The following is a 16,111-nucleotide window of genomic DNA, read 5'->3' on the forward strand; positions in this document are numbered from 1 at the left end:
TCACATTTGCACAGGAGGGAGGATCAGGGGTTATTGATGGGTCATTTCCTTCCATTCAGTAATTAGGAAGCTGAGCACTGAGGTTATTAAAAGGCTAATTCCACAGTCTTTCTATACACTCCAATATAGATTCATTTCGAGTGTCATTTCAGTCAATTCTCCTCCCCCTGATTGACTCGGCGCTCATTAGAAGTGGTGATTTACTGATGGCATCATTCTTCACTGCCTTGTGCCCATCCACGCTATGTAGGGTGACCATGGGTCCTCTTTTTCCTGTTTTTGGGTTGTGAAAAATGTGTCCAGCCAGGATTTCTAAATTGTGTAATTGTCTTTATTCATTCTGTGTATGGATGTATACAGCTGTAAACTGGTCTGCTTAGCCCATACCTTTTCTCAGTCACCATTGGTCAAACTGCTTCCTAGCACAGCCAATTAGCCACAGCCAAAAAATGCAAATTTAATGCAAATTGATGTTATTTATTTTATTAACATATTTACTAATATATATATATATACACATATCCAATATACATATACATATATCCCATATATATATACATATATATATATATATATTGTTTTTTATGGGCATAAAACAATAAAAAAACATGATGTAACAGGGTGGTAAAACTAAAACTGTTTTTGGTGCTAGTTTCCATTATGTCATTTTAGAGATCTTTAACTCCCTTCCTACCTTCACACACTGCCACAGTCCGACAACTACTTCAAAGTCCCCGACCACAACATCCCAACTACAATGGACATCTGTGTTATAAAGGATAACCCAATGAATGTAGAAAACATGGGCGCTGTGGCTCCGTTCTTTTCCGTTATATATAAATGAAGCCTAAACTGTTGGCCATGTTGTCAAATCTGCAACTAGAGTCTGTGCAGGAGAGACCAGAGGTGGAGCCAGACTCGCCTACTCATTTAGTAGACCCGCCCTCTTCAGAACAAGCCTCAGTGTCTCAGACCGTCTTCACTGAGCTTCCATTGCAGAAGCAGAGTGGATTTACCCCTGGATTTCTAGTTTGTCCGGTAAGTGGACGCTCCAACAGTAAAAGTGCAGCTCATGTGAGTTCCTCTACAGCTCAGCTACTCCATGTACTGAACAGAAAGGACGCCACGCAGGTCCTGCTGCAGACGACCAGCCTATTCCAGCCGTCTGTCAATCACTTAATTCCTAAGTGTAGCCCCGCCTTCTTATGAAAGAGCAGAGTTAGGGTTTAAATTAAAAATGGGTCAATATCAGGGAAGGGAGAACTAACTGCAGGAATTTGGAGACACTAGAGATGGAGAGACAGTTTAGAGGAGGAAAATGAGATGGAAAATTGGCAGAGTTTTGTCATTAAAACATATGGGGATATTTAAATAATTACATAATCACCAATTATACCCTAATTAATCAATTGATTAAAAAGTATAGACTAACCAATAACAACCTAACCAATCATAGAATAAGCAATTCTACTAACTCACAGGCTAATCTATCATAGGAGTTATTACTGTACATTGATTGACCCATTGATCACTCTGCCGATGTGTGGCGGGAATTATTAACCAAGCACAGACTAACCAATTCTTGACTAACCAATCAAATGATAACCAATCACAGACTAATTCTATACAATATACTCAGGTGTGATTATGATGAATACTTTTATCCCATAATGCAAGGCGAATGGTCCTTATGTCTGGAATAAATAGAAAGAAATAGTAGATAATGATGCAAGTATGGTGGCAACGTAAACCTGCAGTGATGTATATTGGCATAGCAACACCTAATCACTTCCTGTTAGTACAAAAAGGGTTAGCATGTTAATATTTAGTGTGCTAGCCTGCCGAACCCGAGAGAGTAGTGTACAGTCTATACCTCATATTATTAGTGTGTAGTACGCAATTGGGGCGCAGCCCAAAGGTATTCTCACCCCACGCACTCCCACTGACTTGCTGTCAACACTACGCAAAAGTGGGAGGTACTCTCTGTAGCGACGGAGGGTCTGCATATATGTGATATAACATATAACATGGATGACCAGCTTGGGCAGATGGCCTGCTTCCATCATGACCTTTGCTGATAGGTCACGATAGGTGTTGAGACTGGTTTTGTACAGAAACAGATAAAACTAGCCTTTCCTCCATGTTGGGGGGAACTGCAAGACACACCCACTGCTCCCATATAGCAAAACCTTTGAACTTTATTTGACCCTGTGCGAGGAAAATGTGTCTGCGCTGTGCATCCTATTAAAAATAATGTTTAAATGTGGTGAATTTTTCAAATTCAGACAACACCACTGTTCCTTCAGCCTTTTTTCAGGCTTTTTTTTTATCAGGTGAGCAAAGACTTAGCCATGTTTGTTGTAGTTGCTTAGTGACATCTGTTGCTTAGTGACTTCGTGGTTTCCATGGCTACGTTTATCTCCAGTCGCTGTTCGTTGTGTTTCTTTAGCCATCAAAGCGCATAGGCATCCTCGCACAGTGACAGTGTTGAGGTACTAGTGTTGATGGTAGTGTGTGTGATGCTGGTACACCTGTATCAGGTACAGTAGGGCTGCTAGGTTGTGAGTGGGTTCACCACACAAAATGCCCAGGCACGGGCAGCTCTGTGGTCAGATAATGGAGAGCCCTAATGTAAACAGCAAGTCGTTGCAAAACTGTGTGGACAAAAGTATTGGGACACCTGTACATTTAGTGTTTCTTCTGAAATCAAGGGTATTAAAAAGAGTGTATCCTGCTTTTGTTGGAGTATCTGTCTCACCTGTTCTCTGCTGTCTCTAGAGTCCTATTCTATTGGCAGGGCTTCTCTACAGGGACTAGGCAAGCTTTGTGTGTGTGCATTTGCACATCTGTGTCAGCAGTGGGTGCAGCTTATACATGCATTAATTAGAAGAGGGGGGCAACAAGCATTTCGACATGTAATGAACAAGAGAGCAGTTTCCGATAAAGTGGCCGGTGGGTGTATTCCTGTTTCTGAGACGGCTTTAGGCTGTGATGTAGACATAAAGGCTTTAGATGACTAACCTGTTTCCACAATATCTCAGCATGACCAGAGTAGACCAGTGTTTCACTCAGAAGACCACCTGACCTCTGACCTTTATGTGTGAGAAGTTCACCACCCAGGTGGGGCACTCTCATCATAGCTGCTTGACCTCCTACCGGTGGAGTAGAAATCCAGGTGTGGAGTAAAATATACGACGTGTCCGTCATGCTGAAAGGAGCTTCCTCTCAGGCCGGACGATAATGTTGTAGATTTAAAGACGACGCTGGGTTTGACCCTGGAGGTCACGCTGTTGAGTGTGAACAGGGTTCAGAGTTCAGGTTCGCTCAAAGCCTGTTTATTATGCGTGTAAAAGGGCAGAATTGCATCAGTCTGTTGCATACAAACTTAATAATATCAGACATTAGACATTAGATTCAGCCTCATTTAAAAAAGAACTAAATAGAAGCAAATGAACATGTAAACAAACAAACAAACAAACAAACAAACAAACAAATAAATAAACACATTTGTTAAATGAATGACAAATTAAATCAATTGTTTTTCATATTATTCATTAATTTACACTTCCTTTCCTTAAGCACTGATCCAAATGCAGTGATTTATCGGCAATGATTTGGACAAAAGTATTGGGACATCATTAAATACAGGTGTCTGATTCAGTCCCATTCAGCCACAGGTGTATAAAATCCAGCCCCTAGTCCTGCAGTCTGTCTTTCCTCCACACATCAGTGAAAGAACGGGAGGTTCTGAAGAGCTCACTGAACTCCAGCGTGGTTCTGTATGTAATAGGAGACACCGCTGCACCAACAACAACAAGTCAGCTGGTGAAATCTCCTCCCTCCTAGATCTTCCTCCATCAGCTGTGAGTGGTGTTATTATTGAACAGTGGAAGAGTTTAGGAGGAACAGCTCACAGAGAGCACTGATAAAGTACAGATTCAGCTCTAATGTGTGGTTCCAATCAGGCCTGAAGCAATTTTACAACATCCAAGTTCTGCTGATCCTGCATATCACTACCTTTGCTTGTCCCACTATCACTTGCTGACCAACACAGAGTACATTTGCAGCACAAAATGATTCAAATATGGCTGGACAGAAATCCTGGCCCTCTGAAAACTCTACCCAGGAGCTGAGACAGGAACAAAGCTAAGATGTATTGCAAAATATGCCAATTATTTTATAACTGGGTTTAAATTGGTTCAAATGCTGTAGTACCCAGAACTCAGAGTGGAATCATCCATTGGAGGTCTCCTGAGTGGAGCGATTAGGCAAGCGAGCTTTGTTCAGAGAGAGCGTGAGAGAGAGAGAGAGAGAGAGAGAGAGAAGAGAGAGAATGTAAAAGTAGGTTGTTGACCCCTCTGTTGATTCCTCGTAAATGTCCACATTAGTGTGAGTGTGTGTTGCCCTTGCTGGGGTATTGTCGTGTGTATTTATAACTCAAATGCAATGTAATCTCCAGTGTAAGGGGGAGGGACAGAACACTAGCGCTGGGCTAATGTACGGAGTTATATAAACTAAGGTCAGCAGTTGGGTAATCTTTCCACCACTGATCACAATCAGATCTCTTGATTTTGCTTGACTACAACACAGATATAGCCAATTTATTCACTATCCAAACCCACCAGGGAAGCTACACGAGTCTTCTGAGTTTTATATGGAATGATGATGATGATGATGATGATGGTAAAATAGTGAATAGAGAATCTCCACTAATGCAGTTCTCTTTAGGGACTACTTTCTGTAGCTGCACTACACCCTAAAGGCAGCATGTATCCCTCCACCATTTTAATGATATGGTTCTAAAAGCAGGTTCTAGAGCCGAACTCTTCTCAGAACTCTGGTAGAACCGTGTCTCAGGCATCAGGCAGCGTCTTCATCACCATTAGGTGAAGAACTTTCTGTGAGGAGCTTTTATTATTAGAGCTTCAGACGTCTGCTTCCCTTCACCTCCAGTTTTGACTGGGGGAGGTTATCTAGAACCGAGCGTTTCACACCAAACCCACCAAACCCCCCAACCCCCCCACTGTGAATGAGTCTGTTTGTTTTTAGTTCTGCTGAAAATGAAAGGGTTAAATCTGTGTGTCGAACAGAACATTATCCAATCAGGATGTTTCTCTCAGTGGTATCTGGGCAGATCCAGCTAAACCTGCTCTCCCATTGGTCAGGATTAATCATTCTAATTAGAAACCAACCAATCACGTGTGGCTGTGATTTGCATTTGGAAGGACCAGTCTCACTTACAATATAGGGACAAAAGTATTGGGACATCTTCTCATTCATTGTTTCTTCTGAAATCAAAATATATAAAAAAGTGTGTCCCACTTTTGTTGGAGTAACTGTCTCTACTATCCAGAGAAGAAGGCCTTCTACTAGATTTTGGAAGAGCATTGTTGTGAGGTTTTGATTGCATTCAGCCACAAGTGCGGCCCAGTTCTAGATCTGTTGCTGGGATGCCCATCATTTCTATCATCTCAAACCTGCTGAGATCTGTATGAGTGATTGTGTGTGTGTGTGTGTGAGAGAGAGAGAGAGAGAGAGAGAGAGTTGGTGGTATTTGCATGCTGCTCCTCAGCAGCTGAAGCATCAGCTCCTTCACATGCTGAAAGATTCATCAGCACCCCATTCTGAAGACCTCCAAGACGGAGGGATACGGAGAGGAGGAAACGAGAGCAGGCCTGAGTCGCTCTTCAGAGACACACTGTAGAAAGCAGGGGTGTTGACCTCTGACCGAACGAATCTTTCATTTGTTCATGATTCTTTTGTAAATGGTTCAATATGTCTTTAAATATCAAACAATGATTTGGTTCGTTTTGATTGTTCAGGAGATGATTCAGTGAGTCGGGATATACCACATTTCCACTCAGTTTAGTTCCATTATTCAGGAAATGATTCAGTGAATCATTAAATCTGATGACGTGATTTGAATCAGTTTGATTCAAAGGCAATAAAAGCAATACGCCAAGCTGCCGTTGTGGTGATGTCGCTCAGCAGTTTAGCCACACCCATAATGCTTGTTTGATATAATTTCTTCATTTTTTTCTACCCCATATGAAAAGAGCCACCCATTCCCTGTTCCCTGTGTGTGTGTGTGTGGGGCGGGGGGGACAGGGTGGGGTTTAAATACCTCTACCTCTTGTCTGCCGCCCTCTCAGCACGTTTGAAAAATGGACATTAGAGGGCTGAGAAGCATGTGGAGGCGGGGTTAGGTGATGAGTGAGCAAGGGAGAATGGAGCCAGTCAGAGGCTTCTCTGCTTGGTCTGTCGCTGCCTACCTGGTAGCACGCCTGAAACGTAGCCATGCTACTAATTTTGATTACAGTGAGATTAAAGGTTAAATTCAATACATTAAAGGTTAAATTCAATTAAGTGAAGTCATTCCTCAGAAAGCACTGGTTGCCCAGTGATGTTGCATTGGCAGCAGTTGGAAAAGAAGCTGTGTCTGGTTGCGCAAGTTATCTAGAACATGGGCTGAAGTACATTAGTCTACTAAATATAAATGATGAATTTAATTAAATCTATATTTAATTTATTCACAGAGGGACACAAACATGCCACAGCCGGCACTGACCCTGACCAGAAGAAACTGGACTTATAGGATATTGCAAAATATCACCACCTCCCCCAGATAAGTGTTACAGCCCTGCCCTCTCTCTCATGTCCATGAGGATACCCTTTCCCTCCGCTTCCCTAGAACCTGAAGAGCAGAAAGCATGTCAGCATGGTCATCACATGACAGTAAACAAACAGGGCAATTTCACTGAAGTGCATTTCAAAACAACATGTCCAACCCGTACTGTTTACTCTACTCAGCCTGTTTATGATCAATAAACACATTACTAATGTTCTGATTATTACTGTTTTTATTATAAATAGCAGCAATATTCAACAGGGTAATATTTATTAGGCACTATTTACACTATTTATTTTTATAATACTATAAATAATTATATATACATACATTTGTAAGAAATGTCTATTTAAATAATAATAATATATATATATATATATATATATTACTGTATTATTTATATTGCATATTTTAAACAAGTTTAAAAAGTGCTGTTACTAGACAATATACAGGAACATTAAACCAGCCACAATGGATGAACATCAAACATATTAAAAAATAAATAATGTTTAAAGGCTCATTTTCTATCTTTTTTTTGTATTTCAGTTTTACGAGCTTAACTTACAGCGATTGTGTGGGTTTTAATTTTTACACCATCCAACGTCTCTTTATTCCTTACACATAAACACACTATTAATACTGTTATATGTAAATGAGCTCTGTTCTGATTGACTACTCTGTATATGTAATTACAAAGCAGTATAACATACAGACAGACTATAGCATCAGGGTGAGAGGGGGCGGGACTAAACTGCTGTAGGATGAATAGGCATATATATATATGTGTATGTGTAGTCATTTTGACTGCCTCACGCTTGTCTGTTGATTTTCTGAAGTGCTGCAGAGCTGGTTGTTGCAGTGATTGAGAGCTAACTGATCTAGAACTCTGTAAACTGATATTTCTACACATTTGAAATGTGAGTAGCCTGTGGCACTGAGCTTCATGAGACTTAATAAATAAAATGATCAACACAAACGTCAAAACTCAGCCCCTTTGAAAGACCCCTCAGGTCATTATTGATCCGAGAGCAATAAGCTGTAGGCTGTAAGTCTATTTTTACTCTGTGTGCTTTTCAAACGCCTTCTCTCTGCTTCTATTTATGACCAGGTATGCCTAAACAAAACATAGGCCTTGTCCTCTGCCCTCAGTTATTTACCAGCATCTCAACAACATTTGTGTTACATTTAAAGTTGAAAATATTCCAAATATTTGAACAATTATGAACAACTGTTTCAAATCCAGTGAAAATCATTTAGTATCCACTGTGAATTTCTCAGTATCTAGTACAAATAACTCAGTATCCACTGTGAATTTCTCAGTTTCAGCTATGAATTATTCAGAAACTGCTCAGTATAACTAATGGTAGTAACTTCTACATTATTCTAATTCTTGAAAATTAACTTGGAGTTTCAGTTTTCAGTATCCACTCATTATTTATTTATTCATTATTTACCATTATTTATTCATTATCTACCATGAATTATTTAGTATCCATTATGCATCCTTTAGTATGTACTATTATTAATTTAGTATTTGTCATATATACATTTTCAGTTTTTTATTAAGAATTATTTAGTATCCACTATGAGTTCTTCAGTATTTACTAGAATTCATTTATATTTTTTTTAATTTGTCTTATGAATTATTCAGTATTTACTATGAATTACAAAGTATCTTTTATTAATTATTCAGTATTTACTATGAATTATTCAGTATCTACTATAAATTATCCAGTCTCTTTTATGAATTATTTATTGCTTACTATTAATAATTCATCCAATATCCACTTCTGTATTCCATATGAATTATTCAGTATCCACTATGAATTATTTAGTATCTTTTATTAATTATTCAGTATTTACTATGAATTATTCAGTATCTACTATAAATTATCCAGTCTCTTTTATGAATTATTTATTGCTTACTATTAATAATTCATTATTTACTATGAATTATTCAGTATTTATCATGAATTATTCAGTATCAACTATGAACTATTCAGTATTTACTATGAATTATTTAGTTTTTATCATGAATTATTCAGTATTTACTATGAATTCAGTATTTACTACGTTACATTGGGTAAATCCAGACAGATATCTCTTGAGTTGGTTTATGGGATTTTCACGTGGTCTGTACAGTAGACGGCCATGTGGCCATCTGAGATTGCCCCAGTGGTACATAATATTAATGTTAGACTGTGAAACAGATATTTAAGGCAGCTGTCATAAGTCTGAGGTGACGCTTCAGCTTTCATTGAGAGGCGTGAAGGCGTATTTATTTTTTACACAACCGCTGCTGCTGCTTCTGCTGCTAGTAAAGGCCCATTGAAAAGTGTTTGATGCACTGCGACAGCTAGCCGATGGGGTAGAGTTTCAGATTCTATATTTAAGTCGGGGGAACTTGTGTCACTGCGCTATTTAAATGCCAAAGACAAAGTCTTACTTACTCTCAGTCAACGGGACAGTTTAAAGCCAGGCCAAGCACAACATGATGGACCTGTTTGAGACCAGCACTTATTTCTTTAATGATCTGCGCTACATAGAGGCGGACCAGAGCTCATTACAGAATTTGGATATAGCAGAAGTGTCTCCTCTATACCAAGGTAGTGGAAGCCCACTGTCTCCAGGCAGAGGTAGGTAGAAACTAGTTCCTGTTGGATTTGGACTCTGTAACTTATTGTAACTGTACCTGAAACGAAACCAATATGGTTATAGTCTTTTTTTATATTAAACATTTTATTTAAACTTTATATATGAAACCTTATGTCAATGTAATGCATTTTATCCATTTTTATCCATATAATTTGTGTTTGTTCATTAAATCTTTGTGTTTAGATAAAATACAGATGATATTTCCAAATGAAAATGGAGTTGCTAGGTTCTAACATAACATCTACATTATACTCAAATCTATTCTCAAGACATGTGGTCCTCAGTTCCAGTGTAGTCATTAACGTTTTAGCTCCTAATTCTCTTTTCTGGCTTTAATTTGATTGTGTTGTAATGGTTCATCTCCTGGACTGCTGTACCGTACCTCATGTCTCTCACTCTGAAGCTGCAATGTTTTATTTTACACCAGAAGTTCCAAACAGAGAACAGAGTCTAGCACACTTCAGCTGCCTGTGCTGAGAGATGTTGGATGGACTACATTGCAAGTTAACTGTTACGTCTTCCTGAAAAATACCTACATTCTCCACCAAACACCCTCATTCTTTCCAAGAAAACACGGTCACTATCTCACTAAAGCCATCATCATTTACCAAACTCTATCCATATTCTACCAAACTCCATTATTCTCCGCCAAACACCATCATTCCTTCCAGGAAACCACAGATATTCTCCACCAAACACAATTATTTCTCACCAAACACAATGATTCTCCACCGAACACCATCGTCCTCCAGCAAACATGATCACTCTTCACCAAACACCATCATTCTCCACCAAACGTCCTCATTCTTTTGACAGTCACTCTTTACTAAATGCCACAATTCACAATATCATGCTCTTCTGAACACCATCATTCTCCACCAATCACTTCCATTCTTGACCAACCACCATGATTCTCCACCAAACACCATCATTTATTCCAAGAAAACACAGAAATTCTCCACCAAAAATTATGATTCTCTACCAATCACCTCCATTCTTCAACAAACACCATCATCCTCCACCAAACACCATCATACTTCTCCAGACACCATCATTCTCCTCTAAACACCATCATTCTCCACCAAACACCATCATTCTTCTCCAAACACCATCATTCTTCTCCAAACACCATCATTCCCCTCCAAACACTATCATTCTTCATCAAACACCATCATTCTTCTCCAAACACCATAATTCTTCTGACACAATCACTCTTTGACAAACGCCACAATTCACACTATCATGGTTTACTGAACACCATTGTTCTTCACCAAACACCATCATTCTCCACCAATCACTTCCATTCATGACCAACCACATCACTCTTCACCAAACACAATGATTCTCCATCAAAAACCATCATACTTCTCCAGACACCATCATTCTCCTCCAAACACCATCATTCTCCACCAAACACCATCATTCTCCACCAATTACCATCATTCTTCTCCAAACACCATCATTCTTCTCCAAACACCATCATTCTTCTGACACAGACATTCTTTGACAAACGCCACAATTCACACTGTCATGGTCTACTGAACACCATTGTTCTTCACCAAACACCATCATTCTCCACCAAACACCATCATTCTCCACCAAACACCATGATTTTCAGGTAGTTCATTGCTTGGCCTTTTCTTTTATTTCTTTTACTTCTACCTGGGTCATTTTGTCAGTGAAAGCACAGTGTGTTTATCTGAGTATGGGTTCAGACTTCTTTGCCCATCTCTGTTTTCAGGCCAAGATCCTATTCCAAGTGAACCAGGCTGTGATAGCAGTGGAGAGGAGCACGTGCCTGCCCCTCCTGGCCTCCAGCCACATTGTGAAGGCCATTGCCTCATCTGGGCCTGCAAAATCTGCAAAAGAAAGTGCGCCCCCAATGACAGGAGGAAGGCCGCCACTCTGAGGGAGAGAAGGCGACTCAAAAAAATTAACGAAGCTTTCGATGCGCTGAAGAAGAAAACCGTTCCCAATCCCAATCAGAGGCTGCCCAAGGTGGAAATTTTACGCAGCGCTATAAACTACATTGAGAAACTCCAGGACCTGCTGCACACCCTGGACGAGCAGGATAAACTCCCAGACAGGAGCTCATACAGCTACAACGTCAAAGAACACAACGTAAGAACCTACTAAACTGATCAAAACTGTAATATCTGCTGAGTACCCTCTTAAAAATCACGGTTCTTTAACAGGTTCTTCGAGTGAAAAAATGTGCTTCCATAAAGAAGCATTTTTGTAGTAGATATGAGTGTGAAGATCCTTTTAAAGGTCTGAAGAAGCATCACTTAATATAAAGGTTTACTAATTTTAAGGTTCTTCACACTCACACTGATCTCTTTTATAAATGTGATTCTTTATGAAATCAAAAAGTGGTTCTTCTAAAGCATCCTTTAAAGAACCTGTTGAAGAACCGCTATTTTTAAGAGGGCAGTCGTAGCCCAGTAGTGCTCTTATTTTGAGCTTGAAGTAGAAATAAAGTCGCCTTAAAAAACAGCTGGAGCAAACAATCATTCAATTAAAATGAACTATTTGACTTTGAATTATTTTAGTTTAATTAATTAATGACAGATAAGCTCTGTACTCTTTTGGATCTTATTAGTCTAGAGTAAAATGATAAAATTCCTATGTGAGAGGTGTGAGCTAACGCAAAGCAGAACAGATGTCACCAATAACACAGAAAGTTAAACAAGAATCCACCATGAATTACTCAGGATCTGCTCAGTATATGCTATGAATAACCCACTATGAATTATTTAGTATATACTATAAATTACTCAGTATGAATTACTCAGTATGAATTATAGTCCCCACTAACAGTTATCCACGATGAATTAATATTTATCTACTATAGATAACTCAGAATGCACTATAAACTACTTAGTATGAATTACTCAGTATGAATAGTTCAGTATCTACAATGAATTATTAACTATAAATTCAGTATCCACTTTGAATTACTTAGTATATACTATGAATTATCCATGTTGAATTACTCAGTATGAATTACTCAGTATGAACAAGTCTCTACTCATAGTAATCCACAACAAAGTATTCATCATCTACTATACATTACTCAAAATGTACTATAAACTACTCAGTATCTACTATGAATTATTCAATATTTACTATAAACTACTCAGTATGAATTACTCTGTAATAAATGAATCTGTATCTACTAAGAATTACTCTACTATGAATTACTCAGTATCTACTATGAATTATGCACTATGAATTACTCAGTATCTACTATGAATTATGCACTATGAATTACTTAGTATCTACTATGAATAATCCACTATGAATAACTAGTATATACTATGATTGTCTCCGTATATTTTACATGGTATGGAATTCTTAATAACCTGGAGAGATGCTGAGGCTTTCTGGTGTGTCTGTAGGTGGCTAACAGCGAGTATCACTGGAAAAAGTCCTGCCAAAGCTGGCAGGGAAGTGAGGATCATTCCACTGAGAGTCCATCTCATCCAAGAGAAGGTCTGTACAGCCTGCATGCTGGACTTTACACCTGTAGGGGCATGATTTTCTGTATGGTCAAGAATAATCACTCCTGCTTTGCAGAATCATTCAGATATATCAATCCCTCAGCATCTACTGATCATTCAGCATCTACTAGTGTTGATCCAGCATCAAGCACTATGAATTATTTAATATCTACTGTGAATTATTATATATATGAATTATTGTTTAGTATAAATGATTCAGTGTCTACTATAAATGATCTTGTATCCACTATGAATTATTCAGAATGTAAAATCTTGAAATCAATTCAAAATTGTAAAGCTGTCCGAAGTCTCTGCTGTGAAGCTGCTCCCCCTGACCTGTGTCATTTTATGATGTTTAGAATGCACAGTGGAGTCATCAGCGTCCAGTCTCCGCCGCCTCTCCTCCATCGTTAACAGCATTTCCACAGAGGACACTAAAGTGCAGTGTCCTGAGGAGAGCGGAGAGAAGTGAAGAGTGATGAATGAGAAGACCTCTCACATTTCCACAGTTCTGTTACGTCTCAGTTCTGCTGTTGTACTTTTCTATAAAACCTTACGGCCAGTCTGCTGTAGTACTGCACGTGATTCCAACCTTTTAATGGTCAGTTTAATCGATATAGTGATTCCTGGCAGTTGTTATGTTCTTTAAAATGATGTGTACATAGATTGTAATATATGATTATTACTTAACTTATTTTGTATTTATGAATAAAAAAAGAATGGAAAGTAAATGAGTGTGAGAGTAATCCATTACAGGCGAGGCCACTGAACATGAAATGCCAAATACTGTCTGAAATACTTTGGAGAACGTCTGCAGCTCTGTGTGAGAGCAATGTGGGGTAATACTGGATCAGTTCGGGCAAATCCTTTCACAAATCAGGATTAATGGATGATTTAATTAATTAATTTAATTATTTATTTATTGTTGAAACAGTTACTCTATTAAAAATGTTGAGATATACTGATGATTGTGTTTAATGGAGTATGATGGTGTTGGTTGAAGAATGGTGGTGTTAGGTGGAGAGTTATGGTGTTTAAAATGTTGTTTGTTGGAGAGTGACGGTGTTCGATATTTGTTGAGTGGAGAGTGGTAGTGTTTGTTTGGTGGAGAATGGTGGTGAGTCTCTTGGATAATGATGGTGTTTGATGGCCATGATTGATGGAGTATAATGGTGTTTGGTGGAGGCAAATGCTGTAATACAATGATGTTTGGTGAATAATGATGGTGTTTGATGTAGGTGTTGCTGGAGTATGCTGGTATTTGGTGAGGAATGATGATGGAGGTGTTTATTGGAAAATGATGCTGTTTGATGGAGGTGAATGCTGGAATACAATGATGTTTGATGAATAATGGTTGTGTTTGATATAGGTGTTTACTGGAGTATGCTGGCATTTGGTGAAGAATGTTAATGTTTAATGTAGGTGTTTATTGGAGAAAGATGGTGTTTGATGGAGGTGTTTATTGGAGAATGATGAAGTTTGATGGAAGTGAATGCTGGAGTATGCTGGTGTTTGGTGATAAACGATGGTGTTGATGGAGGTGTTTGCTGGAGTATGCTGGTATTTGGTGAAGAATGATAATGTTCGATGGATGTGTTTATTGGAGAATGATGGTGTTGATGCAGGTGTTTATTGGAGAATGATGGTGTTTGATGGAGGTGAATGCTGGAGTATGCTGGTATTTGGTGATGAATGATAATGTTTGATGGAAGTGTTTATTAGAGAATGATGGTGTTTGATGGAGGTAATTACCAGAGTATGACAGTGTTTGTTGAAGAATGATGGTGTTTGACATTTCTTTGGTCTAGAGTGATAGTGTTTACTTGGTGGAAAATGGTGGTGAGTCTCTTGCAGAATGATGGTGTTTGTTGCAGAAGGATGGTGTTTGATGCAGCTGATTGTCAGAGTATGACAGTGTTTGTTGAAGACTGGTGGTGTTAGGTGGAGAGTTATGGTGTTTGAAAGAAAATGTTGTTGGAGAGTGACGGTTTTAAGTATTTGTTAAGTGGAGAGTGACAGTGTTTGCTTGGTGGAGAATGGTGGTGAGTCTGTTGGATAATGATGGTGTTTGATGGAAAATGATGTTGTTTGATGGAGGTGATTACTGGAATATAATGGTGTTTGGTGAGGAATGATGGTGGTTGATGGAGATGTTTATAGGACAATGATAGTGTTTGATGTGTTTATTGGATGGTGTTGGTGGAGGTGTTTATTTGAAAATGATAGTGTTTGATGGAGGTGTTAATTGGAGAATGATGGTGTTTGATTGCTGGAGTGTGATTGTTTTTGGTGGAGTATGATGGTGTTTGATAGAGAAAGATAGTGTTTGTTTGAGAATAGTTGCCATCAGCTCTCGCTGTATTGTACTCGAGCCTCGGCACATCCGCACATTAAGTAGGGTTGAAAGTACCAGGCTAACGTGTGTCTCAGTAATCAGTGTTAGCAAGTTCAACAAATGTCCTCGTTAACTTTTGAATTAAAGGCCTTCAGCGTGATGTTACCAGAGCTATCTACCCCAACACTCAGAGATTTATGAGCATCAGAGCAGTGCCCATCACCACTGGCCCTGAAATAGCCCTGAGTTTAACCCTGCATCTCTCCAGCTGGCAGGCTTGATCTCCAGCTCTGTGAGGTAAATTTAGTAACAGGGTTGAGTTTAGTGCATGATTTGCTCACGGGGAAATGCTGCAAAGCCTCAAGCAACAGTTCATTTTAGTGTACTATTAATGAGTGTAATTACTTTTCATGTGGGCTTCACTGGGATGTAGAGTGTGCTGTGGACCAAATCTGACCATTAATAGTAAATAGACCTTACATATGGAAATGCAGAAATTAATGTATATGGTAATGAATCCAAACATAGTCGTTAACTTCGCTCTGTATATTTGTCCACTTCAAATGTGAGTCACTCAGAGTGGGTCTGATGGTCTAGATAACCCCCCCCACCCCCCCACCCCAGTCAGAGCTGGAGTTCTACAGTGGAGGTGAAGGGAAGCAGATGTCTGAAGCTCTAATAATAAAAGCTCCTCACAGAAAGTTCTTCACCTAATGGTGATGAAGACGCTGCCTGATGCCTGAGACACTGTTCTACCAGAGTTCTGAGAAGAGTTCGGCTCTAGAACCTGCTTTTAGAACCAGATCATTAAAACGGGGGAGGGATACATGCTGCCTTTAGGGTGTAGTGCAGCTACAGAAAGTAGTCCCTAAAGAAAACTGGATTAGTTGAGAATCTCCGCTATTTTACCACCATCATCATCATCATCATCATCATCTCATCATTCTGTATAAAAGTCAGAAGACCTGTGTAGCTTCACTGGTGGGTTTG

The 16,111-nt window shown here is 39.1% G+C and overlaps 2 protein-coding genes across 3 annotated transcripts in view; one reads left to right on the forward strand and one right to left on the reverse strand.

Annotated features, from left to right (window-relative positions):
* rps16 (ribosomal protein S16) overlaps positions 1-16,111 on the reverse strand; it is a 329,498-nt gene that overhangs the window by 26,242 nt on the left and 287,145 nt on the right. The gene's annotated exons all lie outside the window — the stretch shown is intronic.
* Positions 9,120-13,258, forward strand: myf6 (myogenic factor 6). Its single transcript, XM_072673509.1, has 4 exons — positions 9,120-9,264; positions 11,025-11,404; positions 12,685-12,778; positions 13,146-13,258. The coding sequence occupies exons 1-4, from the start codon at positions 9,120-9,122 to the stop codon at positions 13,256-13,258; spliced, it is 732 nt and encodes a 243-aa protein (XP_072529610.1).

The sequence above is a fragment of the Salminus brasiliensis genome, chromosome 2, assembly GCF_030463535.1.
Source record: "Salminus brasiliensis chromosome 2, fSalBra1.hap2, whole genome shotgun sequence".
Lineage (NCBI taxonomy): Eukaryota > Metazoa > Chordata > Actinopteri > Characiformes > Bryconidae > Salminus > Salminus brasiliensis.

What these genes read in the sequence shown, in the direction of transcription:
- myf6 (XM_072673509.1), top strand. Translation starts at nt 9,120, where the DNA reads ATGATGGACCTGTTTGAGACCAGCACTTATTTCTTTAATGATCTGCGC. An exon ending in CCCACTGTCTCCAGGCAGAG is followed by an intron (nt 9,265 to 11,024) that starts GTAGGTAGAAAC and finishes CTCTGTTTTCAG; the next exon opens with GCCAAGATCCTATTCCAAGT. An exon ending in TCCATCTCATCCAAGAGAAG is followed by an intron (nt 12,779 to 13,145) that starts GTCTGTACAGCC and finishes TATGATGTTTAG; the next exon opens with AATGCACAGTGGAGTCATCA.